General features: G+C 36.2%; 1 protein-coding gene and 1 long non-coding RNA gene across 3 annotated transcripts; one reads left to right on the forward strand and one right to left on the reverse strand.

Moving 5' to 3' along the window:
* The first annotated feature begins 1,803 nt into the window (after positions 1–1,803).
* LOC117134078 lies at positions 1,804–19,877 on the forward strand. The gene is made up of 2 exons (XR_004458193.1): positions 1,804–7,315; positions 10,254–19,877. It is a non-coding gene; the product is annotated as an uncharacterized LOC117134078 (long non-coding RNA).
* A 691-nt stretch (positions 19,878–20,568) lies between these two features.
* Positions 20,569–23,589, reverse strand: LOC103868862 (regulator of nonsense transcripts UPF3). Of its 2 annotated transcripts, none has more exons than XM_009146916.3 (12): positions 23,323–23,589; positions 23,144–23,250; positions 22,883–23,077; positions 22,724–22,803; positions 22,451–22,640; positions 22,244–22,341; positions 21,912–22,143; positions 21,675–21,836; positions 21,518–21,604; positions 21,291–21,418; positions 21,156–21,213; positions 20,569–21,042 (listed from the first exon to the last, which is right to left on the reverse strand). In XM_009146916.3, exons 1-11 carry the CDS (start codon positions 23,460–23,462, stop codon positions 21,175–21,177), a joined length of 1,458 nt encoding a protein of 485 aa, XP_009145164.1. In that variant the 5' UTR covers positions 23,463–23,589; the 3' UTR covers positions 20,569–21,042; positions 21,156–21,174. The 2 variants fall into 2 exon arrangements, with proteins under 2 accessions (XP_009145164.1, XP_009145165.1); XM_009146917.3 differs by having other exon boundaries at positions 20,571–21,042; positions 21,675–21,821; positions 23,323–23,588.
* Between the last annotated feature and the right edge of the window lie 2,936 nt (positions 23,590–26,525).

Below are 26,525 nucleotides of genomic sequence, written 5' to 3' on the forward strand. Positions count from 1 at the left end.
AGAATGATCCGATCAGCCCTTGTATCTTTATAAAGAAATTCGGCCAGGGCTTTGTAATCATAGCAGTGTATGTTTATGATTTGAATATCGTAGGAACTTCTTGAGAAATCTCCCAAACAGTTGAATATCTTAAGAAAGAATTCGAGATGAAAAATCTTGGAAAAACAAAGTTTTGTTTGGGATTACAGCTTGAGTACATAAAAGATGAAATCCTTGTAAATCAAATAGCATATACAGAGAAAGTACTCAAGAGATTTAACATGGCCGAGTCTCACCCATTGTCTAGCCCCATGGTCGAGAGGTCTCTTGGCCTGGACACTGATCTGTTCCGTCCTAAGATAGACGATGAAGATGTCCTAGGTCCCAAAGTGCCATATCTTAGTGCCATAGGAGCTTTGATGTATCTGGCAAGTCACACACGACCAGATATATGCTTTGCCGTGAACCTATTATCTAGGTTTAGCTCTTGTCCAACCCAAAGGCACTGGAACGGGATTAAACATGTTCTTTGTTACCTGCAAGGAACGAAAGACTTGGGTCTATTTTATACTAACCAAAACAAAGAAGGTTTAGTTGGTTTTGCTGATGCAGGTTATCTTTCGGATCCACACAATGCTCGATCACAGACAGGCTATGTGTTTACACATGGTGGAACAGCCATATCATGGTGTTCCATGAAGCAGAAGATCGCGGCTACATCATCTAACCACTCGGAGATATTGGCAATACACGAGGCAAGCCGCAAGTGTGTGTGGTTACGGTCCATGACCAACCACATACGAGTTGATTGTTGGTTAGATATGCAGAAAGTGAATGCCAAGCCTGGTTTGATGCGAATGAAGTGCCACAACTAGTGATACAGGAAAACAACACTGAGGAACCCCAAGTCTTAAGCTTGGGGAATATTTGCTTGCTAGATGGATCATGGACATCTACTGATCACTTCAGTGGATGTGGATGGGTGTGGATGGACAATGGGAGCAACATACAGCTTATGGGGACAAGAAATATCACTAGACGCGAATCAGCCCTGCATTCGGAACTTGAAGCACTACGGTGGGCAATGGAGAATATGCTCCAACACTCAACATGCCAGAGTTTTGGGACAGACTGCAAGGACCTGATCGCAATGTTAAAAGAACCTCATGCTTGGCCAAGCTTTGCGACGGAACTGGAGAGGATTGAGACGCTTCAAATATGCTTCCCGGAATTCAGCATCATTCATGTACCAAGAGCGCGCAATCAGACTTCAGACTTTTTAGCTAAAACTGCGAGATCCTTCCATAGGGAGTTACTTTTTATTGGTTTTTCTATTCCGGTCTGGTTACCTAGACCACCTCTAGCTTGAGTAATAGAATGGCTTTCGACGTCAAAAAAAAAAAAAAAACTAATTTAAACTTAAAACATCAACTCTAAACCCTAAATCATCAACTTTACACCTTAAACCTCGAAACATCAATTCTTAATTCTAAATCCTAAACCCCAAACCATCAACTCTAAACCCTAAACCCTAAACCTTCAAATCAAAACCCTAAGACATCGAATATAAACCCTCAACCCTAAACCCTAAATCTAAACTTAAAACATCAACTCGAAACCGTAAATCATCAACTCTAAACCCTAAACCATGAAACATCAACTCTAAACCCTAAACTCCAAAACATCAACTATAAACTCTAAACCCTAAAACTTCAAATCTAAACCCTAAAACCGTAAACCCTAAATCCTATATTTTTTTCAAATTTGAACCCTAAACCCTAAAACCCTTAACCTTCAAATCTAAACCCTAAAACATCGACTTTAAACCTTAAAACCCTAAACTTTCAAATCTAAACCCTAAAACATCAACTCTAGGGTTTTAGGGTTTAGGGTTTAGAGTTGAAGGTTTAGGGTTTAGGGTTTAGAGTTGATGTTTTAGGGTTTAGGGTTAATTTTTAGGGTTTAGAGTTGATGTTTTAGGGTTTAGGGTTAATTTTTACGGTTTAGGGTTTAGAGTTTACTCTTTAGGGTTTAGGGTTTAGTGTTGATAGTTTAGGGTTTAGTGTTGATGATTTAGGGTGTAGAGGTGAAGTTTAGGGTTTTGGGTTTAGAGTTGATGTTTTAGGTTTTAGAGTTGAAGGTTTAGGGTTTAGGGTTTAGAGTTAAAGTTTCGGGGTTTAGGGTTTAGAGTTGTTGTTTCAGGGTTTAGGGTTCGTATTTATAAAAATATAGGGTTTAGGATTGATGGTTTAGGGTTTAGAATTGAGTTTTAGGGTTTAGTGTTTGAATTTCGAAATATGGTTTAATGGCTTAGGGTTTAAAATTATTTTTTATTTTTTTAGAATTTTTATTTATTTAAATATTTATTTATTATTTTAATATTTATTTATTATATACATAAGAGTCTTTTATCATTTAATGAATAAAATGTTTTTGAAAATGTCCATTTAGTAATGGTAAAAATGAAATGTGGTATCATGAAAGTGGTAAACAAAAAATTTTCCCTATAAAGAGACAAATGACGTCAGTTAACTCATATACAACTCTTGTTTTTCTTCCTATTCAACTCATAAGCCACATAAAAGGAATAACCATGATTGATACTCCGGTTTGAGTGATCATAATGGAAAAAACAGAATCACTTTTAGAGATGAACGAAGGTTAAAACAAATAACTTGATTTACCACCAAAGTAATGAATTTATTGATACTATAATGTTGGGACTTTGAAATTTTATTAATGTATATAAATATTAATTTACAAAAGTTTCCTTATTTAGATTTCTTATTTTAAGATATATTTATTCTGAGATAAGAAAAATATTTGATTTTAGTGTATAGACATTAATTGTTATTTTTTGAAATTTGACATTTATATTAATTTTATTATATTGTTTGGTGTATATAATATATTTATTACATAGAACTTAAATGTGGTTTTAGATATAATATAGAGAATTTGACAAATATGACTCAAAACTTGACTTTGATTGCAAAAGTATACCCAAACTTGAATCAAATGCAAAAGTAACCTAAAAACCTTGTAAAATTACAGCCAGTCCCTTGTGACCAAACAAAAAAACATAACTCATTTTTATGAATATAGCCCCGATAAGTCTTCTAAGATTCTGTTAAGTCTTCTGGACAACGTCCACGGAAGTCGTATGATATAGTTGATCTTAAAAATAATTGATACATTTTGTAAAACATATTCTGATAAGCGAAAAATGAAAATTATGTAATTATAAACAGTTTTAAGTGATATAAATTAAGATATAATAAAATTGAATTGTTTTCAATATAGATGAGTGAAAGTAGTGAATCATGATATTCTTTGGTCAAGGGTTTGGCAAAATATGTTGTAGTATTGTATGTATTCTTAGGGTTAGATTTTGGAAAGCTTAAATGTTTTTTTGAAAAATTCAATTTTTACCTACATGTGATTATTTCTGTGTATAGTAAACACTTTTTAAGTTTAATTTGATTTTATGAAGTGTTTAGATAGTTAATTTAGTTTATGGGTTATGTTTAGGGTCTAGACGACTAACATGTAAGTCGTCTCGTGATTAGAAGACTTCTTCTAACTCCCGCTAAAAATATTTTAGTTTCCGGCTAAAAATATCGAAGTGTTTCTGGACGACTTACAAGTAAGTCATCTAGTAAGTCTTCTGATCAAAAATATTTAACCTTATTGGAATTTTGCCTCCTTATATGAAGAAACATTTATACATTCTCTCTCTTCCTCTCAAATGGCTGCAACAAAAATGGTATGTTCCTCATTCTAAAGCTCCCCAACCTCTCTCTAATCTTTTTGAACTTATAAACACCAAAATTTATATCAATTTATTGTTTTTGTCTCATGTATTTCTCACTAGTTTATCTTGTTTTGCAGGTTTTTCATCACATGGTTCTCATCTTCCACTCATTTAAAGGTAGATTTATTAATTTTAGATATGTATTTTTGTGTGTTCTATAAAGGTAGATCTATCTAATCTTCCACTTATTTTCTCTGTTTTAAGCCATTTGAACGTTTTTAGAGATGCAAGTTTTTCAGATCTGGATTTGGATATGCAAGGTTTTCAAATCTGGAAGACTTCTGGGTTGGAGGACTTCCAGACGACTTCCAGGAAGTCTTCTGAAGGAGTCTTCTCCCATGTCTCCCTTTCATAATAGATATGAGCGTTTTGGTAAGTTTGTATGTCTGATTTTTCTTCATTTGGTAACCTCCTGTTGCATAAAGCTCATACCTTTTTCCCAAACTAAAACTCTCCAAACCCACTCTAATCTCTTTGACTTGAAAACACTAAATTTTATATAAATTTTTCATTTTTGTCTCATGTCTTTCTCATTAATCTATCTTTTTGTTGCAGGTTTTAATCAAATGCTTCTCATCTTCCATTTGGATATGTACTTTGTGTATTCTATAAAAGTATGTATATATAATTTTCCACTCATTTTCTCTGCTTTTAAGCCATTTGAACGTTTTTTGATATGATATGCAGGTTTTTCAGATCTGGGTTTGATATACATGTTTTTCAGATCTGGATCAAACTTTGGAAGACCTATGGGAAGTCAATTGCGAAACTAACTTCTGCATTGACCAGGAGACTTCCATGTAAGTCGTCTACAGCCAGACGACTTACCCAGAAGTCGTCTGGACGAACATATCTGGAAAAAAACTAATTTCATAGTTTCAACGAGTGAGATAACTTGTTTAGCACACAAAAGTATTCTCCAAGCACCCAGAACCTCAAACAAAAGTGACCCACCAAGAATCGTAAGTTTCAATGGCTCTATAAACCATAAAAATTTTAGAATCAAAATCTTGGGTTTTTTTTGGATGAATATTGAGAGAAAGTAAAGAGATGTTTTTAATTCATAAGAATTGAGAAAGAAAGAGTGTAAATCGATTTTTAGGTGCATTAAACGCTTCAAATTGGTTGTTCATGGTGGTTGGTGTATTGATGACAATGACAATATTGTGAATACATGAGGAAGATGAGAGTGATAGAGTAAAATATGCATTTTCGTAAAAAAAAAAAATGATGACATTTTCGTGAATAATCGGAACTTTGGGGATGAAAGAGGCAAGTCAAAGTTCTAAAAAAACATGGGTTAGTTTTGTGTTTGACTTCAAGTTTTGAGTCACATTTGTAAAAAGCCCATATAATATTATTAAATCTCATCAAAAATATATTAAGTTTTTAGAAAATATAAAGATAATTCTATTATGAATATAAACAAACAAAGTAATAACAGATTCTTACTTATATAAAAAATTTATACATATAAATTATTAATTTATAATTTTAGTGGGACCATATATTTACATAGAATTTTCTAAAAAAATATTATCTTATTATTTTATCAATTTATGTCAAATTTTGAACCGGCCCAAATTGGGACCGACGAAATTTATTAATTTATAGATATTATTAATTTATCTAGTATTAATTTACAAAAATAAAAGGGTGTGAAAGATAATTGTAAAAAGGTACGATCACCAAACTCATCCATAAGGCGTATGCGCCTTTTTGTTTTAGTTAGATAATTGGTTGCAACCAATTGCATATAGTCTCATTTTTCATTCCCCCGACCTTAGTCATATGTAGCTTTAAGTTTTTTTTTAAACAAAAAATGGTACTTTTCAGGTTAATTTTTGGAAAACCAAAACTAATGGACCTTGTAAAATAGACAGACAAAAACTGGCAATTAAAGATCTGAGAGAACAAAAATTTAATGCCAGACAAAAACTATTCCATATGAAGAGACAAATGACGTCAATTAACCCATATAGAACTCTAATTTTTCTTCCTATTGAACTCATAATCAACATAAAAGGAATAACAATGATTGATGTTGCGGCTTGAATGATCATAATGGAAAAACAATATCACTTTAGAGATTGAACGAAGGTTAACACAAAAAAATTAATTTATCACCAAAGCAATGAATTTACGGATACTATAATCATGAAGTTAATTATAAAAAGGAAGTTACAGAAAATCAAAGGGTGTGAAAGATAATTGTAAATATGTATGATTGCCAAACTTTTCACTAGTTTTGAGTGTATATTTGAGTGGTAAATTTTGTAACATCGCAAATGAAATAAAACCAATGTTAGTGTTTCAGTTTCTTCGCCTTTAATAGGAGGCTGTTTGTTTCATCATTTGTCATCTCCATCTGATGAGGACCTCCTAAAAATTAAAGTTGTCCAATTGGACAAAAGTCCATGAAACCCAAATTAGATGGGTTTAACCCACTTGAGCATGGACAGTCCAATAAACATATACAAATCTAGGATTTTCTAATTTTGGGTGTAAATCACATTTTACCGCCAAAACCGCAAATCACGTTTTCTACCAAAACCGCAAAATCATGTTTTTTGTCAAAACCGTAAAATCATGTTTTTTCACCAAAAACGCAAAATCCCATTTTTCTACCAAAAACCATAAAAATAAATTATTCCCCCAAATTTGTAAAATCATGTCTTCTCGCCAAAACTGCAAAATCATGTTTTCCCGCCAAAACCGAAAAAAACATGTTTTCCCGCTAAAATCTCAAAATCATATTTTCTCACCAAAACCGCAAAAATCACGTTTTTCTGTCAAAACCAAAAAAAAATTTCCCGCCAAATTTATAAAATCATGTTTCCCGCCAAAAGCGCAAAAATTATGTTTTCCCGCTAAAGCCGCAAAATTACGTTTTTCCATCAAAACCGAAAAAAAAAATTCCCACCAAATTTGTAAATTGTGTTTTTTTTTTCCAAAACCGTAAAATTTATTAAAATCATTTTTTTGTCAAATCGTAAAATCATTTTTTTTTTTACAAAACTACGAAGTTACATTTTTGGTAAAATCACTAAAAAATTATTTGTCTAACAAAAAAAATATAAAATTGATATTTTTGAGCTCGGTGGATAATCCATCTCGTTATGATCCTATTTGAGATTGGTCTTATTTGGACGGTGTTTATTTGGGCTTCGACAATTCATGTCCAATAAATAAGATTGTCCAACTGGACAAACCCATTTGGACATAGACAATCCAGTTGACATCCCTATCATCGACATCATAGCAAATGCTAATCCTGAAAACCACCAACCAGAATCAATTATCAATGATTACCAAATGCAAACACTAAGTTAGCATTTTGGAGTGTACCTTGTTGGATGATTGATTAAAGTACAAGCCCTTTCATGTGTTGTTTCTAAAACATGAATCCTGTAGGAGGCTTGTCTTATCCGTTACCATAGATTAAGAACTGCGACTCTTTCATGAACCGCTCTGCGGAACCAAGCTGCAACAGTCTCTCCCTCAACATTGTCGTCACGTCAGGTATAACTTCTTTACTGTCAAGCTCTCCAATGAAAAATCAGGTACCTCCAATGAAAAATCAGGTACCTGAAGAAAGAAGGATGTTAGATACATGTTTCAAAAATAAGCTTCCTAAACCATTCATTGTTTTAACATCTTAAATCAAGTTTAAAGCAAAACAGCATCACTTTCAAACAAAACCTATTCAATTTCACTTCTTTCCGAGAACAAGCAAATCCTTACAGGACTTTTAGAAACAAGAGGAGAGACAAAAGCGCTTTTGACACTAACAAAGTTTATCAGCACTTAGTGTTGTAAGGTTGTGGAATTAATGTCCAAAGTCACTCGTAGATTTTTAGTTAAGCTGGTCCCAACTCCCAACCCACTGTCAGTAAAGTTGGAATCCAACAGATAAGTTAGCTTCTGTTTTCTAACTTTTACGGAAAGAATCTCCTCTTCTCCAGTTTTGTAATGGCCTTTTCTTCTCATACATAAGTTCCCAATAATCATTAAACCAACACATTATTGAACAAAAAGGCAAAGAACCAGTAACCTGCTTGCCATTAGAAAACGGGTCAGAGAGTGTCCGTTGTTTCCTGGTGCCTGTAGACCTGGCCCGTCTAGACATGGATCCGTCGAATATCTGAGAAAGCTGAGCTTGATGAATCGCCATGGACAGAGCTCGTCGATGCAACATCTCTTCGTCGGCAAGCAGTTTTCTCTGTGAAAGATTCATTCTCTTGCTCTTGGACCCATCTTTGCTGTCCTTCATCATGGAGATAATCTTGCTATCCATCTTTTCCAACTTGAGACTGACCAGAAGCTGATTCCGAGTTTATGGGAATTCAATAAATTCTCGAGAAAACGGCATGCTGTTTCCGAGAAAGTCAAAGTTTTGCCCTAAGATGGGATCAAGCGATAAGCTTATTATTTCCAGAGAGGAGAGAGCCTGTGAGGAAAACAATCCGTCGTTAGTTAGGCTAGGGATAGGAGTTCGAGTACCAGTTCGGGTCGGGTATTTTGGTATAGAGATATAAAACTCGTTCATGTATTTTTGTATTTTGGGTCGGTTCATGTATTTTTAATTCAGGTTCGGTTATTTCGGAACGGTTTCTTATATTTAGATTTTGAAATTATAACTTTTATTTAACCGATTTTTTTTATTTTTAATAGACTGAGTGATTAATAGATTTGGAGATAACAATGTAAAAATAAATAAACATTAATTTCGTCATTTTTAAAAAAACATTGGATGTAACTTTTGTTAATACATAAAACAAAAAGCTTGACATGCATTCTAAGTGAGTATCAAATCATTTTATATGTACTTATATGTATATTATATGATTTTAAAGTATGTGTAACATCAATATAAATATTTTAAATAAAATAAAGATTTAAATTAAAAATATAAGGTTATATATACTTATGTTCGGTTATTTTGGGTATCCATTCGGGTTCGGATATTACCTGTTCGGATTCGGATATCCAATCTCTCATAAATCAATACCCGTTCGGGTATTTTGCTATTTCGGTTCGGATTTCGGTTTGGATTTTTTGGGTCAGGTTCGGGTACAACTTCGGATATCGGGTAAAGTGCCCAGGTCTTGCTGAGGTCAACTCCAATGGACAGCAAAACACCAAATTTGATGTGAATTCATCTCCACTAAAAACTAAAAATGACACTATCGCACCAAATATTGGGTAGAATAACACTATTAATCACACTAAATATTAAATATTTATATTTTATTATGTTTCATTTAAGGATATAGTTCAATTGTTATTATTAATCAGTTCAAATTTGTTATTAAACATAAATATATTGTATTTTAAAATTATTTTTACATGATTTAAATATTTATTATTTTATTTTCAAATAAGAAATCACAAAGTGATTATTATCATTTTCTTTATATTGTAAAAAATAAAATATCATAGAACTTTTATATTTTATTTTATTTTCAAATAAAAATCACCAAATTATTATCATTTACTTTATCTTATAATGTATTTTTATTTTATAATGTTGATTATAATCTTTATTCAAGTTATATTTTAATCAGAATGAAAAATTAATAATATTACATTATTGCAATGTTAGATTTAATAGTAATTAATTAAAACTTTATGTAATACTATTAAATTCACCAAACAACAAAATAACATTCTTATTTTTTATTTATTGTATAATATAGTTAAACTTGTATTACTAACAAATACAAATTTTATTAAAATAAATATATGATTTTATTATGTGCTTTTCATAATTAATAGTTTGTAATTTTTAATATAATATTATATATAAAATAAATACACAAAATGTATAATATTATTAAACCAAAAATATAAATGTAAATAAATTTGATAAACATATTAATTAAAAAAATTTAACAAACATGTGATAAAAACATTTTTCAATTTCAAATAATAAAAATAAAAAAATTATTAAAACTGAAAACATAAAATAATATATAATATTATCTTTGGTGTAATATTTTGTGTCATGATTGGAGATGACAAAAAGAATTTGACACCATAACACCAAATTTTGTGTAATTTTAACCCCATTTTTAGTGTCATGGTTGGAGATGTCCTAATACACTTGTGTGACTTGTGTCTGAACTTTTGTACCAACGCAAGGCAAAAAAACAAGGACAGAGAGTGATTTGGACATAACTCCTGTTTGGAACTACGCTAGGCGCTAGTCGGGCGGCAATCCTGGGCCTAGCAAGTTACCAAAAAATCGGGGAGTACTCGGAGATTACGCGGAGTCTAGTTTTAAATATAATTTAATATATGTATAATATATTTAGCTAATTTTAAACAGGATGACACATGTTCTTAGACATAATTATATAATTTTTTATATATAATTTTAAACAGCCTCTTTTTGATTTGTCGGTGTTTTTGGTACGAAAATTTCCTAAATGAAGTAATTTTTTTTTTGATAATCCAGGTAATCCGGACACCCCGGAGAGAACCCGACTAGCGTCTAAGTATACCTCCGCTGAAGACATCCTGGAGAGCCACTTTTTTCACCCCGTTTTAATCGACGGTAGCCAGCGGGATTCGAACCATTCTAAATGAAGTAATTATGTGTTTGTTTTGGGGTTTGATAGCTAATTGTAATTATTTAGTAATGAATACTTACACAAAATCTGTCAATAATGAGTAAAAAATAATCAACGTGTTTCAACTTTACACGGACGAAAAAAAAACTTAGGCAGTCTAGACGGAAATTTGGCAGGAATTAAACGATCAACGCGGGAATTAAGTGGTCTTACACGGGTCAACGTCCCGATTTGGGCATATTCGCCGCAGTCAACCTCTGAACAACGCATAGGCGACTGCGTTTTTGAACAAGGGACATAACACATAAGTATGCAAAGTTTGTTGAGGCTGTAGATTCACTTATTTGGTGAGAGATTTCCTTTTTTTTTTCTGCACCGAATTAAAACATAAGTGACACATATTCTTATTTACTTTCATTGCTTATGTTCCTAGCAAAAATACAAAAATTCCCAAATCATAATTAATTTTCAAAGTTTTTCATCTAATCTTAATTTAATAGAATTGCAAGTTCAGTGAATTAAGACAATCTGAATCTGGATCAATGTGCTGAAGGTTGAGCTAACAATTCACACATCACTCACTGCCGTTTGATCATAATGAAGTTCAGCTTCAGCCGTCAGTCTTCCCTTAATCCGAACTAGAGGAGCCATGCTTTCCAGCATCAATCTTTTTTTTTTTTTGAAATATATATTTTTATTCAACCCGAATAATCGAGAAATCAGATCTTGTTACAAAACCACTTTGAACAAAAGTTTCAAAGTCAAACTATTACAAAACTAGCTTCGTCCGCCCACTAAACCGGAACATTCCGCTAGCACGTTTTCAAAATCTTTTGGAATCGGTTACTGTTCTCTACCTTTGATGAACACCACGAGAATGTGAGGTTCTCCTTGTTGCCTCGGATGCCGGGACTTTCCATGTTGTCTCCAGAGTAGCTAGTTCCCGATGAAATCCACAAAGCTTATAACCGTCACTGTCTATGAAATACTAGACGACCAATAGGAGAGGGTTTCGAGTACATACCGCAAGAGGCCTTGCAACCGCCACCAAATCTGGGCATGTACACAACACCACAAAGCGCTTGAAACCGAGTCCCAAACCGAGTAAGCACCCGGTACTGCCGTCACCAAACCGAACAGAAAGAAAACAGGCTAATTTTGCTGACACCACCAAACAAGTATGCCTCCATAACCTGCACAAAAGGTCAAGAACACCACACCAGGAGTGTACAATGACCAAGTGTTGACACTAAGCCGGTCAATGACTCCCGAGAACCGGTTCGACAAATGTGGACTTCGAGAACCGAAGACCCATAACTAAGCTGATAAACCTCCTAACCGGTGTTGCGGGAAGAGGTACACCAAGAAAAAACTAAAGGCTGAAATCCGATACAGAAACCGCTGCTTCCTCACATATGAACTTGAAAGGTAGCCGTGGGAGGAGAGAACAAGATGACGTAGATCGACAAGAAGCCTACCAACTGGCCATAAACGACAATCAAAGCCACTGCTTATCTAACCACATGAACCTTGATAGAAACCTAGAACCATTCCCGCCTGCGAACCAGATCTCTAGATTCGCCTTCAGAGGAAACGACCCAACGAATCACACCTAACAACAGAGAGAGAGGAACTGTACCACATCGACACCGGTGAGGCCAAGAGCCAAACACCATTGAAGGATGATTCCTCCACCAGAACCACCACACAGAATTGCAGAACCGAGAGAAGAAAAAATTCCGCCTCACCTCGCCTCGACAACGACAACAAAATTCGGACTAGATCTGAAGGAAAAAATCGATCTGTTCCATAGAGCCAAAAGCTGACCACCCCCTAGGCCACCGCCTCCTCAGCCTCAACGAGAATCCAATCGTAGCATAGACGTTGCCTAGGACACCCACCACGGGAGCAGTGAAGATGTCAGTTGAAAACCCTACCCAAGATCCGCAACATATCGACAAAGAGACAAAGAAATCGGAGATTAGCAACACAAAAACAAGAGTAAAGGGGAGAGGAGCTTCCCCGCGACGCTCACGCGCTAGCCGGACGCCAGAGCCGAGAAGACCACACACGCGTAAGAGAGAGAGCTAAGGAGAGAGAGACTTTGGGGAGAGAGAAAGGCTTGTGACTAACATCATCAATCTCATGGTTGGTTTCCGGAATGAGTGGATATTTTCCTGGTTGGATTATGTACTATCTTCTTCTTCTTTTTTTGGACACAATTATCTTTTACCATTTTCCTAAATTAGATTAAATTATAAAGAAAATCCATTTTAGGTGCATATGGATAACATTTTCAGTTTGAGGACCATATCATTCATTGTTCCATTTTTTTTTCATGCATAACGATGATTTCTTATTCTTCATTACTAATATGACTTGTGAGCAGAGCAAGCCTTGCCTGATCTATTAATACATTTGCCTTGAATCTTCGTGTTTACAAAATTTTGTTTAAAAGAAAACTTCTACTAAAAAGCCTAAATTGAATAAAAGCTACCAATATATTCAATTTGATAGGCTAAATAAAAAAAATATTAAATATCTTTTTCTTAAATAATTTGATATTTCATTTATTTTTTTAACCGTATAAATTATTTGTACATTAAAATTCTTCCAATTTTTTCGGTTGTGGATCTTATTATCACATGGTTATTGATAAAGTATTCATTTAATGGAAAACACGACTTTGGAAACTTAAAAACAGAGTGTTCAAAAAAAAAATTCAAAGAAAAGATCTCTAAAGTATTCAATCCACATCCCTTTTGGTTTGTTCCAAAATTTATTTTGTACTAAGCAATTGTAAAACTATTGACATGGAAAAGATACACACATAAAATCTCTTTAAAAATAGAAACTATACACATGTTAGTACGTATATGGGAACAACTCCCATAACCTAGGAATGTGAGCTAATACTTGCGGGACTCGTCTAGTTATATTCTTTTTTTTTGGTCGAAAAAGGTAGTGTCACCCAGTGCCGGTCCTGAGATATTTATGGTCCTATACGAAATACAAAAAAGAGGCCCTTCGATAACACATAAAAAATTTGTCAATAAAAATGTTAAATTTATGATTGAAAATTACAATATCTTTAAAACTAGTAAATTTTTTTTTTATCAATTCTTAAATATTGGTTTTTTACCTTTTTTTCTACAAAATCATCTATCAAACTTTCATAATCAAATGCTTTTATCATATCTCTTTTAATCCATAACATTGAAGACAATTATGTTAAATTATTATATTTCTTTTAATCCACTCATATTAAATAACACTAAAGGCTATATAAAACTTAGTTGTCTTTTATTTAGAGATGGCCCATCACCTTCTTAACTTATCGAACCCAAATAGTTCATTCCAGCGTGAATGGAACCCAAATAGCGGTAGTTACAGTTGCAGCCCTTTTACCACTAGGCCAACTCAACCTTGGTTCGTCTAGTTATATTCTTTGCAGGGGGAAGTTGGTAAACAGATTTCAGATATTTAAAATACGGGTACAAATGTATATTGATTTTCTTTTATGTGAGATGGGTGTATGTCTGTCAAATTTAAATTATATATACCGACTAATGCGTAATTTCCTTAAAAAAATAAAATTATTTAACTACAAAATTTTATATTGTTTATAAATAGTATAATATATATATATATATATTGATTAAAAATTAATCTATTTTTAAATGTGTTTATTTATTTACTATATAACTTATACTATATTTTTTTAATAAAACTTGTTTTTGTTTTAATTAATAATTGCATGTATCCTGCATGTCATCCATAAATTAAAAAAGGATGAGTGCAAGTGTAATATGTACGCTCCATAGGAAATTTTGGCGATTTTCTAGGGTTTGTGATTTCTCACCGTCGCCGTTGTGGCTTTGATGAGGCATCCTGAAGATGGGGGACTGCAGACAGTGAAGGTGATAACGCAAGAGAAACAAGTTGGTGTGTATGCATCAGTGGTTCAGAAGAAGCATACTCTCAAGAAATTTGACGTAAATCTGACGGTGGTTGATGGGAAACCATAAGTCGAGATACCCGATGAGATCTATGATAACTCTGAGCCTCTCTGGGAAGATTTTTTGATCGGAAAATTTCTCGAAACAGCTCCACACATTGCAAAAGTTCACGTCATCATAAACAAAATTTGGAACCAAGGAGATAAAAACCAGATAATTGAGGTCTATGAAGTGAATTCAACAGCAATGAGGTTCAAAATTCCGAATCCTCAGATTCGATCAAGGGTTCTTGGAAGAGGGATGTGGAACATTGCGGAAGTTTCTTTGGTGGTGTCAAAGTGGTCTCCTATGGTTGAGAAGACAAAAGAAGAGAAAACTTCAATTCCAATATGGGTTTCTCTGAAAAATGTCCCTATGAATATGTTTTCATGGGATGGGTTGAGTTTCATGACAAGTCCAGTGGGTAGGCCAATTCGAGTTCATACAGAGACAACTTCTTGTTCACAATTTGATGTAGCTAAGATCTTTGTTAATGTTGATCTGACTAAGGAGCTTCCGAAATCGATTAAGTTCTCAAAGAATGGCAAAGGCTTCCTAGTGGATTTCATCTTTCCGTGGTTACCAATCCGTTGTAAGCTATGTGATCAATGGAGTCACTCGGAGAACAAGTGTGTTATGAGTAAAAATGTGGTTGAGGTAGCAGTAGAGAAAGATGTCTCAGATATATTAAAAGAGGATGTGGTAGAACAAGAGACAAGGAAATCAATAGGAGAAGTGGAGGTTGAAACCGTCTCAGGTTCAGCATCTGTTCAAAAAAAGGTTATGCAGGAAGATGCTGAGAGTGACAAGCTAACTGAAGTAATTAGTTCTGGAGATGTTGAGGAGGGTGATATAGAAGAGGGGAAAATCATCAGTAACTGGGCAAAAGTATCACTAGATAACATTGGCAGAAGTTTAGTGGGTAAATCACAAGCTCTATTATTGGAACAAGGGAAAGTGATTTCTCCATCGAGAATTTCAGTTCTACAAAAAGTTATGGAAGAGGAGACTCAAACAAATAAATATGCTGTAGATATGGATGGGGAAAACAAGGATCAGAATTTGCACTCTGAGGACAAGATCCACGATGATGCATAAGGAAAAGATGGTCATTTGCAAATGGAGAATAAAGTTGATATTGCAGATGAGGTAATTGTATGTTATACGCAAAACTGGTGTGGAGAGCAGTACATCACGTCAACTGTTACCAAGGGATTCAATGAGCAAACACAAGTTTCTCACGGTTGCTTCAGCCAATATTACGAGGGATAGCATCCCAAGTAATGTCAAAAGAAGCACCCGGAGATCAAATCAATGACTGGGGTTTTTTGGAATATGCGCGGATTCAATCAAACTACAAAATATGCTGCTGTCCGCGATTGGATAAACCAAAATGATCTGAAATTTGGAGGTTTGTTGGAGACTAGGTTTAAGGAAAAGAAAGCAGAAGATATAGTTGGCATGGTTTTTCAAGACTGGTCTTTCATGTCAAATTATGAGTTTTATTCTCTAGGTCGGATATGGATTCTCTGGAGTTCATCAGTACGTGTTTTCCGGTGTTTAAGAGTGACCAGCTAATCACTATTTCAGTTTTGTTGGAGGGTAGATCAGAGGAGTTCTTTTGACGTTTTTGTCTACACATCAAACTTTTTGGAAAGTAGGAAAGTCTTATGGGCTGATTTGAGAAACCATCAAGATTCTCCTATGTTCAGGAAAAAACCATGGCTATTTATGGGAGATTTTAATGAAATTTTGGATGGCAGGGAGTACAAAAACTATACGACCTCGCCATCAATACTGGTTGGTATGAGAGAATTTCAAGAAGCTGCAAGATATTGCTCGATGATAGATATGAGCTATCATGGACCTCTTTTCACAAGGTGTAATAAACGTGATGAGGGAATGGTGTGTAAGAAACTGGATAGGGTCCTAATGAACGATGTGTGGATGCACCAATTTCCTCAGGTATATTGTGTATTTGAACCGGGGGGCTGTTCTAATCATTTACGATGTCGCATTCAGTTTGACGATGTCAAGGAAAAGAAACATCGATCATTTAAGTTTACAAATGCAGTGGCGAAGACATCTCAATTCATTCCAGTCGTGGGAGGGTTTTGGAATGAGACATATAAGCTGTTTCACTCGACATCAGCTATGCACAGATTTTCCAAGAAACTCAAAGCTCTAAAGGCACTGCTAAGGAAGCTAAGCAAAGAAAAATTAGCCATCTTCCGGTAAGGGTTAAAGATGCATATACTAGACTATGTGAGAAGCAACATATAACTCTTGATCGACCTTCTCCGGAGAGTGTTAAAGAGGAAGCATAAGCGTATGATAAATGGAAGAAATTGGTACTAATGGAAGATGATTTTTATAAGCAGAAGTCCTAGCTTCACTGGCTGCAAGTTGGTGATGGCAACAATAAAGTGTTCCATAATGCTGCTAAGATGAGGGAGGTCCGTAACTCCATCCCGGAAGTAAAGTGTCCTAATGGGATTATTGCCAACAATGATGAAGATATAAAATTGGAGGCTGTCAGATTTTTTCAGAAATTTCTTACGCACAAGCCTGATGACATTGAAGATATTTCAATAAACATGCTTCAGGAACTTATGCAGTTTCAGTGCAATGACTTGGAGAAAGGTCAGTTGATTAAGGAAGTGACCAGGGAAGAGATTAAAAGAACTCTTTTTAAGATGGAAGCTACAAGTCTCCAGGGTCGGATGGATATACCTTTGAGTTCTTCAAAGAGGCTTGGTCAGTGGTAGGAGAAGATTTTATAGTCGCTGAGCAATCATTCTTTCTTAAAGGTTTTCTACCTAAAAAGTGTTGATACCTAAGACGGAGGATGCTCAGGAAATAAAGGACTATAGACCAATCTTCTGTTGTAACGTCATGTACAAAGTCATCTCAAAAATTCTTGCCAACGGAATTAAAGGTTTGCTTCCCAAGTTCATCACCCCAAATCAGTCTGCTTTCATTAAAGAGAGGCTATTGATGGAGAATCTTCTTCTAGCAACTGAGCTAGTCAAGAACTACCACAAGGATGATCTCTCAGCTAGATGTGCCATCCAGATTAAAATCTATAAGGCATTTGATTGAGTTCAGTGGCCTTTCCTCTTAAGAGTGTTGGAAGCTTTAGGACTCCCACATCAGTTTGTTCACTGGATTTGGTTGTGTATAACCACTGCCTCTTTCTATGTACAAGTCAACAGTGAACTTGTAGGCTACTTCCAGAGTGAGCGGGGATTAAGACAAGGTTGTGCTTTATCTCCCTATTTGTTTGTGATCTGCATGAATGTCCTTTCGAAAATGATTGACGAAACTGCGGTTCAGAGGAAAATAGGATATCATCTGAGATGTCAAATCATTCCAATAACGCATCCCTGCTTTGCTGATAATATAATGGTCTTTGTGGACGGACAACAAAGATATAGAGAAGGAGTTCTGAGTGTTTTTAAGGAGTTTGGTAAGATCTCAGGTCTCAGGATAAGCTTAGAGAAGTCGACATTGTATATGGAAGGAATATCACAAGAAGCACAAAACTCTATCCTCACGGATTTCCCATTTTCAGCTGGACAGCTCCCAGTTCGGTATCTCGGCTTACCAGTCCTAACCAAGAGAATGACAGTGAACAATTATCTGCCACTTATGGAGAAGATTCAGACATGAATGTGTAATTGGAATGGACGCTTCCTTTCGCAGGCAGGCAGGCAGGCTACAACTCATTAACTCGGTGATTATGAGTATTACAAATTTTTGGGTGTCTGCTTTCAGGTTACCAAAAGCATGTTTAAAGGAGATTGAAATTTGTAGACCGAAAGTATCATGGACATAAATTTGTAGACCGAAAGCTGAAGGCGTGTTACATATTCGATCATTGGTAGAAGCAAACAATGTCCCATGTCTGAAGCTAATTTGGAGATTGCTCTCAGCAAACCAATCACTTTGGGTATAATGGATCAAGATATATCTCATAAGGAAAGGGTCGTTCTGGCCTGTAAGTGAAACAACAAGCGCTGGTTCTTGGATGTGAGCTAAATTACTGAAACGGAGAAGATTGGCAAGATGTTTTCATCGAGTTGAAGTTTGCAATGGAGAATACATCTTTTTGGCATGACACTTGGTCTTCATTGGGTTGTCTCTCAGATATTCTAGAAGAGCGAGGAGTAATTGATCTTGGTCTTCATACTCACGCTACAGTTCAAGAAGCTATGATGTCCTACAGAAGAAGAAGGCACAAAACAATAATTCTTAATATAATTGAGGATGAAATTGACGAGAGGAAAGCAAATGCGGATAATGCAGAGGATGTTAGCCTGTGGAAAGGTATTGGAGGAATGTACAAGAAGAGGTTTTCAACAAAAACCACTTGGATGCTACTCAGAGATCAACAACCACTGTGTCAATGGAGCAAAGGAGTGTGGCTTCGTCATTCTACACCTAAGTTTGCTTTCATGACTTGGTGTACTCTGAAAAATCAACTTGCAACAGGAGACTGCATGCTTAAATGGGGAGGAAATGTTGATGGGAGTTGTTCTCTCTGTCAAGATCCTATTGAAACACGATACCATCTTTTTTTCAAGTGACCCTTCTCAGCTGAGGTGTGGAAGAAACTTCTAAGACCAATTTTAGGAGATCGAATACACAAATTATTAGCCTGATATTATTGAGTTGATATCTGAAATAGATGGAGATATGCTGATTTGCTTTATTATTAAATATCTCTTTCAAGCAACTACTGTCCACAGCATATGGAGAAAAATAAATAAAAGGAGGCATGGGGAAGCTCATTTTACACCAGTGCAGCTAGTTAAATTCATTGATAAAGGAATCAGAAACCATTTTAACTCTATTATGATGATGAGAGACATGAGATATGAAGGTGGCTTAAGATTAGGGCTGGGCGCAAGGCGAGTACTCGCTATTTTGCGTGTACTTGCGACTTCACTTGCCTTGTACGAGTAATAAAATTTTCGACTTGTACTTGTTAAAAACGAGTACTTGCTATTTCGAGTACTTGATTAAAATGAATTACTTGCAAGTTACTTGCCCCGCTTTATTACTTACTATTTACGAGTACTTGTGAACAATTACGAGTATTTGTGAACTATTTACGAATTTTTCTAAGTATTTAAGAACTACTTACTAAATAATAATCTATTAGAAATAGACATGTGAATTACTTAAATGAATATTTGTTCAAAATATGTGAATATTTCGATACATAAACATTGTTTAATTTTTATGATGACAAAAATGTATTCTATATAAACAAGTAACATGTAATAGTAACAAGTCATGTAGCTAAAATTTTAAAACTTGTTACTATATAATATTTGATTAGATGACAACAAATATTTAAAAATCAAGACAAATACGAAACAAGTAATAAGTATAAGAAGAGTAATGAGTATTTGTGTCCAATTCTAAATGCAAGTAAAAGAAAAAACAAATATGAACAACTATTTAATAGATCATGTAACAAATAACAAATAATTGGACAAGTAACAGGGCATAACGAGTCAAGTACTAAAAATAATAATGATACTTGACTTGGTCTTTGCAAGTAATGAAAATTGTCGACTTGTTACTTGCCTTGACAACACCGAGTACTTGAATTTTCAAGGCGGGTACGAGTTAAGTAACAGATTTAAGGCGAGTAACAAGTAACGATGCCCAGTCCTACTTAAGATATTGGTTTGGCACAAGAATACAGTAAAAAAATAGCTAGGTTTTGATTTTTTTTAATTTTTTAAACAAAAGTTACACTTGATGTAAAAAAAAAATTCAATAAATTTAACATTCATTAAAAAAAATAAAATATTTTTGGAATCACAAAATACTTCAACCCGCAGTACGGATGGTATGCTTGCTTACTAACACTAGCTACACATACCAGTGATTGATATCCCTTTCACTGCTCAGGAAAGTACTGAAGCCAACAATTGACAGCTTTATGGATATATTTGCTTCATCATAACCTTCAGAGTGTGAGTCATGGAAATTATAATTCTGTTTACTTTTGGTTCTCTTTTTGCAACCAAAGTACTCTGCTTTTGACTGATGTAATTTGTAAATTTTGGTTTAATGTAATTTGCGATCGTCACTATGAAATACACATTATAAACGCATACGCGATTTCACAAAAAGAAAACACCATTTATGGAAAACATTTTTGGAGGCATAAATTATATAACAATCAGGTGAAACAAATCCACTTCCACTAGTAAAATAGCAAGAAATTTACTTTTCACAGTAATCAAACGATTTAAGGTTAAATCTGCAAATCACGTTCAGGAACAGAAAATAAAACCCGATAAAGTGTTCCCTGCTCCATATACACTCGACTTTATTTCATTGTAATTCTCAATTCTCACCCACTTGCCTGTAACACAGCACAAGCAAAAAAGGGGATGCAGGTACCATGAACCGCTAAAAGCCTTCAAAGACAGTAGCAACAGTCTCTTTCTTATCTCAAAACCCATAAATCTTGAGCTGATCCCTACTGTGAGTCAGGCCTCTTTTATGTGCAATACTACGACTTACGACGCTGGACCAGAAGTCCTCAAAAACCCGAGTGTGTTGATATAGTGTTGTTACTCTCCATTTCGATTGAGATTTATAGATTCCCGTTAAGAGCAAAATCCATTGGAATTGGCTGATTTATAAAAGCCTGAAAGGTCATAACAATCGTAACATTGTGTTGACAAGGCCATCTAATAGATCATGAAGAGAACAATAAATTGATGTTAAACACTGAAAGTAATAGAGGGCAGCTTTACATACCATATGTTAAGTGAAGATATCAAGTACCCGACGATGATTTTTGGATCCACATTTGCTTCTGTAACACAGCGAAAACGAGTCTTTTAAACACGGACATAATAGTATATATCATAATAAGGTTTTGGTTCGGCTTGCCTCATGTGAATTGGGACCACCACCACCTCCACCTCCTCTCCGGGATGATTTACCCTCACCAGTCATCGCAAAACCCTCTTCTTTTCTGTTGCGAGCTCCAACACGGCGACCAGAATGTCTTGTAGAACCTGAATAAAGTCGGAAGTTTTGGCAGAATTAACATCACTCTTTTCATTCATTTAATGAAAAAGGCACATTATGCATTCTCCAACTTCAACTGGACTAACCGTTCTCAAGAGAGTGTCCACCAGAGGAGTTCACCACTTCTCCAGATCTTTGCAACAACATCCTCTCTTTAATTTCTCCATTGTTTGCTGTAAGTTGATATACAATATGGGTTAATATGTCATGGAGCACAACCAAAAAAAGTAAACTGAACAGAACCTGTTGAAGATGACAGTTGATCCTCGCTGATACTAGACCCATCAGAGCGACGAAGAGGAGTCCACACAACACGATCAGGCCTCTCCTTGTTTCTTGGACGCCTCTCTTGCTTCTCACTGTTGGTACCAGAAATCTGATTGTCTTTACCTGCATATTTACCATCTGTCTTTTAAATTATCAGCCTAAATTGGGAAGTTAATAGTTAGACTAAAGTTCTAAACTCTAATCCTTTATAACCTGCTCGAGTGTTTGCTGGCCGAGGAGGACGCTTGGAGTTTTCTGCTTCCAAGGGTTCCACTCTTGACTCCGGCTGGACAAAAGATGAGGACTGACTAGGTCGCGGCTCATTTCTCAGAAGTATTCCCTTGATCAACCTCCCACCAACAACAATCTTCTGATCCTGTCTTGAAGTCAAGGAGCTTCCAGAAAGATTAGTTTCCATCTGCTGTTCTGGTTGTGTTGTAGAGTTCTGAAAAGCCGTTACATTGACAAATGAGAAGCTGCTGTCTACAACTATCAAAACACATGATAAAAAAAGAAGACAACTTTCTGAAAGAGAAAAAGCTTACAAGAGGGTTGTCTCGGTCTTTTTTCAGGAGCAAGATCTTTTTCTTCCCAGAATCCATAGTCAACGCAATCCCTGGGAGAGAGCTATCCATGGCAGAGGCTGCAGTTGTGCAGATAAAAAGAAATAATTAGAAAGACAGTGGGACTTGTACGAGTAGGGAAAATCTGTGACATAGCCATTCGGAATAACAATATTTTTGATTGATTACCAGTTTCAGTTACTGGTACACTTGGAATGTAATCTTGCTTGGAGCTGCCGGCGTCTGATGTAGCCTTCCGGGACACGCTTTTTGAATTGTCTTTTTCCACATACTTTTTCTTTTCAGAGTTTCGTTTTGAAGCTGGCTTGTTTGAAGAGACTGCCCTGGTTCTTCTGCCACCTCTTCGAACATCTAAACCCTGTTGCTTCAACAGAAACCAGAGATCACCAACCTAGATACTCCAATTTGAAACAGAATACGTCTCAGGAAAGCTATGATTACCTGGGATCCAATCACAGTAGCACGTTTTTGACGTATGAATTCCATAAGAGGGGTAACAATTGGAGCCGGTTTTGAAGCACCTAAAGAAGAGATTTCTGTTAGTAAGTTCCATTTCTTGATTACAGAGTAACCAACTAACTTGGTCATAGAAAGACAAACCAGACAGCTCAGCTTCTCTTCTTTCCAACTGGATTTCAGCACTAGGGAGATTCTCAACAGGCAGAGCAATAAGCTTAAGAAACTCAAGATAATCAGGGTCTTTGGTAATAGAGCCGTCACGAGGATCTTTCTTGTCACATGGTTTGGGCACACGCTGTGAAGGAGCATATTCAACTATGGCCTTGAACTGAGCACCTAAACAAAAGAAGCACTTAAACACATATGCAGTAAGAGAAGAGAGATTAAAGGTCGGTCAAATACCCTTTTCATTAACAAACACATGGCCGCTGAAAAAAGCAGCAAAGTCGTAAACATCTTCAGGGGCCTTGAAACCAAAGTAGGCCCGTGAATACTTCTGAGCTTTATAGCTGAGGAATCACAGACAAAGATTATGTACCCAGAATCAAACATGTTTCTAGAATACTCAAATAGGAGCATACCTGGACTTTCCAGGACGAAAGGAAACCCAATTGTAACGATCACCGAAACGAGGGTCGATCTGGGATAAGAGATCGGACTCAGAAAGAGAAGGAGGCAAGTGCCGAACAACCACCTTCCTCTTCGCTGACGGCTCCTTCATCAATTTCCTTCTCAAATCAAACACATCAGACGCAGTTAAGCAATCCAATCGCAACCAACTTTTTTTGCCCTAATTTGTTTCCTCTTTCTCTCTCTAAAACACAGCTGATAATTAATTAATTAAATAAATAAATAAACAAAAAAATATTTCACGGAAGAGAAACCGAACCGCATAGGTGAAATTGGGTGGGGGAGTTATGTGGACTTTCGAGTCTATATGGGCCAATATTTGAGCCTTCTATGTTTCGTAAATGATATTCAAGACAGTCATTAACTAGTTTTTTTGGCTATCAAAAATAGAATCCAAAAATATTAAAACCCTATCAAAAAATTTTTTTTGGGGAAATTGGTTTTTAGACCAAAAAACACCTTCTTTGTTGTTATGGTATTTCTTTTTTTGTGCCATTTTTTTTTTTTGAATGAATGCTAAATTTTATTCATAAAAAAACCTTTTTACATCAAGTGAGACTTTATATGAAAAGAAGACTACTCTTATTTCTTTACACTTTCTTTACTAGATAACTAAAACTTCTATCCCAACTCTGTATTTACATCCTAGTACCAAACCAGTATTGCAAACTCACTTCAAGACCTCCAATTGCCTTCGACTGTACCAAGCTGAGTTTGTTTCTGATAGCTTTGTCGATGTGTTTTGCCAAGACAGTAGCAGGCATAGGCTGTTCACCATGGCGTCGTCTGTTTCTCTCTCTCCACAGCATGTAGACAGTAGCTTGGAGAGTGTACCTGAAACAAAATTGTTTCTTCTTTTCCATGGGCAATGTGGCTAGTAGACTCACCAGCTCCTCCCACTTGCCTGAGTAGGAGTTGCGCAAAATCCCTTTCATGAGTGGTTCCCAAATCTGCGTAGAAAACGAGCACTCAAAGAAGAGATGATTGCGAGTCTCTGAAGCCCTTTTGCATAGAACACAAGTGGTGTCTACCCCTTGACTCCATACAGCAACCTGGTCCATTGTAGCTAATCTGTCTCTGATGGCCAGCCAGGCCATAAACGCAAACTTCGGCGTGGCTTGAGAGAACCATATACTGCCACCCCAGTCACACTGAGTAGCACTTACTCTTGTCATCTTCCATGTTTCTTGAGTTGAAAATCTCGGTTTGTAGCCGGAGTTCCATCTCCACATGTCAATATCATTTGCACCAACTCCCTCCATTTCTTGTTTTGCTGCAATATGACTCAACTCCATATCTATCTGTTTTAGAATCTCTCTTCTATGCCTTGTCCTCCTCCGCTGCAAAGCTTTCGCTACTGTGGCTTCTCTCCTGATACCCATTGCAATAACTCCTCGTTCCCCTAGCATCTCCGACATAACACCCAAGCTGGACCATTTATCGTACCAGAAAGAAGTGTGGCGACCATTGCCAACAGCTTTCATGTGAAATGTCCTTGCCACTTCTCTCAGCTTTAACAATTTTTTCCATATCCAAGAACCCGCTTGTGTCTTAACACTGACTTCCCAGAAACTCTTCTTACGCAGAAGATTTAATCTGATCCATTTACTCCAAAGGGAATCCCCTGCAACCAATCTCCATATTAGCTTCAACCCCTGAACCTTATTTACTTCCTTCAACGCTCTGATGCCTAATCCTCCTTCTTTTACCGGCTTACAAATATCATGCCACGCCACCTTTGCACCTGTAGACTTAAGGTCCGGACCTGACCAAAGAAACACTGAGCAGAGCTGTTCTATCTCCTTGGTACATTGGCTTGGCAATCTAAATGCAGCAGCCCAAAAGTTTATAATACTCATCAAGACAGACTTTATTAGCTGTAATCTACCGGCATAAGAGAGAAACCGGTTGGTCCAGGAACATATGCGAGTTCGGATCCTTTCTAGCAGCGGTAAGAAGTCTTGTCTTCTCATAGCTTGAGTCATCAGAGGTAAACCCAAGTAGCGCACTGGGAGATCTCCTACCTCAAGAGGGAAATTCCTAAGAATCCTCCCCTGTTCCACTTCAGTTATGCCAGCCATATAGATAGTTGACTTTTCTAAACTTATAGAGAGGCCCGACCAAACTTCAAACTCGTCAAACACTGCTAGAGCACCTTCAATAGACTCCTTTGAACCCTCCACAAACACCATCAAGTCGTCAGCAAAACAAAGATGGGTGAGATCTAGGGATTGACACCGGGGATGCAGTCTAAATCTCTTCTCCCGTGCAGCTTGATCAATTTTATATGACAGTACGTTCATACAAATCACAAAGAGGTACGGTGAAAGAGAGCACCCCTGCCTCAGCCCTCTTGTACTCTCAAAATAGCCAGCTAGTTCTCCATTGACTTGTACCGAGTAAGAGGGTGTGGTGATACATAACCTGATCCAGTGTATGAATCTCTCCGGAAATCCCATAGCAAGTAGGCAATTGAGCAGAAACGACCACTGCACTGAATCAAACGCCTTTGATATATCAATTTTCATTGCACAGCGTGGAGAGATCGAATCTTTGTGATAGTCCTTCACAAGCTCTGAAGCCAGCAACACATTTTCCATTAGGAGTCTCCCCTTCACAAATGCAGATTGATTTTCAGCAATAATCCTTGGCAGAATAAGTTTCAATCTGTTGGCTATGATCTTTGAAACCACTTTATATAAGACATTGCAGCACGCGATGGGCCTGTAGTTTCTCATTTCCTGCGCCACAGTCTTCTTGGGAATGAGGGCAAGAATGGTCGAGTTTATACCTTTCGGGAGAAAGCCTAGCTGAAAGACAGATTGAACTGCAATGGTGAAATCCTGTGTAATAACTGACCAAGAAGCTTTGTAAAATTCACAGGAAAACTCGTCTGGCCCTGGAGATTTATTTGGTGGCATGGAGAACAGCACTTCTCTGATCTCTTCTGCTGTAACATTCGCTTGCAGCTGTCTGCAATCACCTGTGGTGCATTCAAAATCCAACAACTCCCTCAACTCATCCACTGAAGCACCTTTAAAGCTTTCTGGTGTCAGATTGAGAACCTCTGAGAAGAAGCTCTCTGCCTCTGCCTTGATCTCCAAGTGTGAGGTAGCAGTGCTTCTGTCGCGACATCTGATCTCTCTCATTGTGT

Source organism: Brassica rapa, chromosome A05 (genome assembly GCF_000309985.2).
Source record: "Brassica rapa cultivar Chiifu-401-42 chromosome A05, CAAS_Brap_v3.01, whole genome shotgun sequence".
In the NCBI taxonomy this organism is placed as follows: domain Eukaryota; kingdom Viridiplantae; phylum Streptophyta; class Magnoliopsida; order Brassicales; family Brassicaceae; genus Brassica; species Brassica rapa.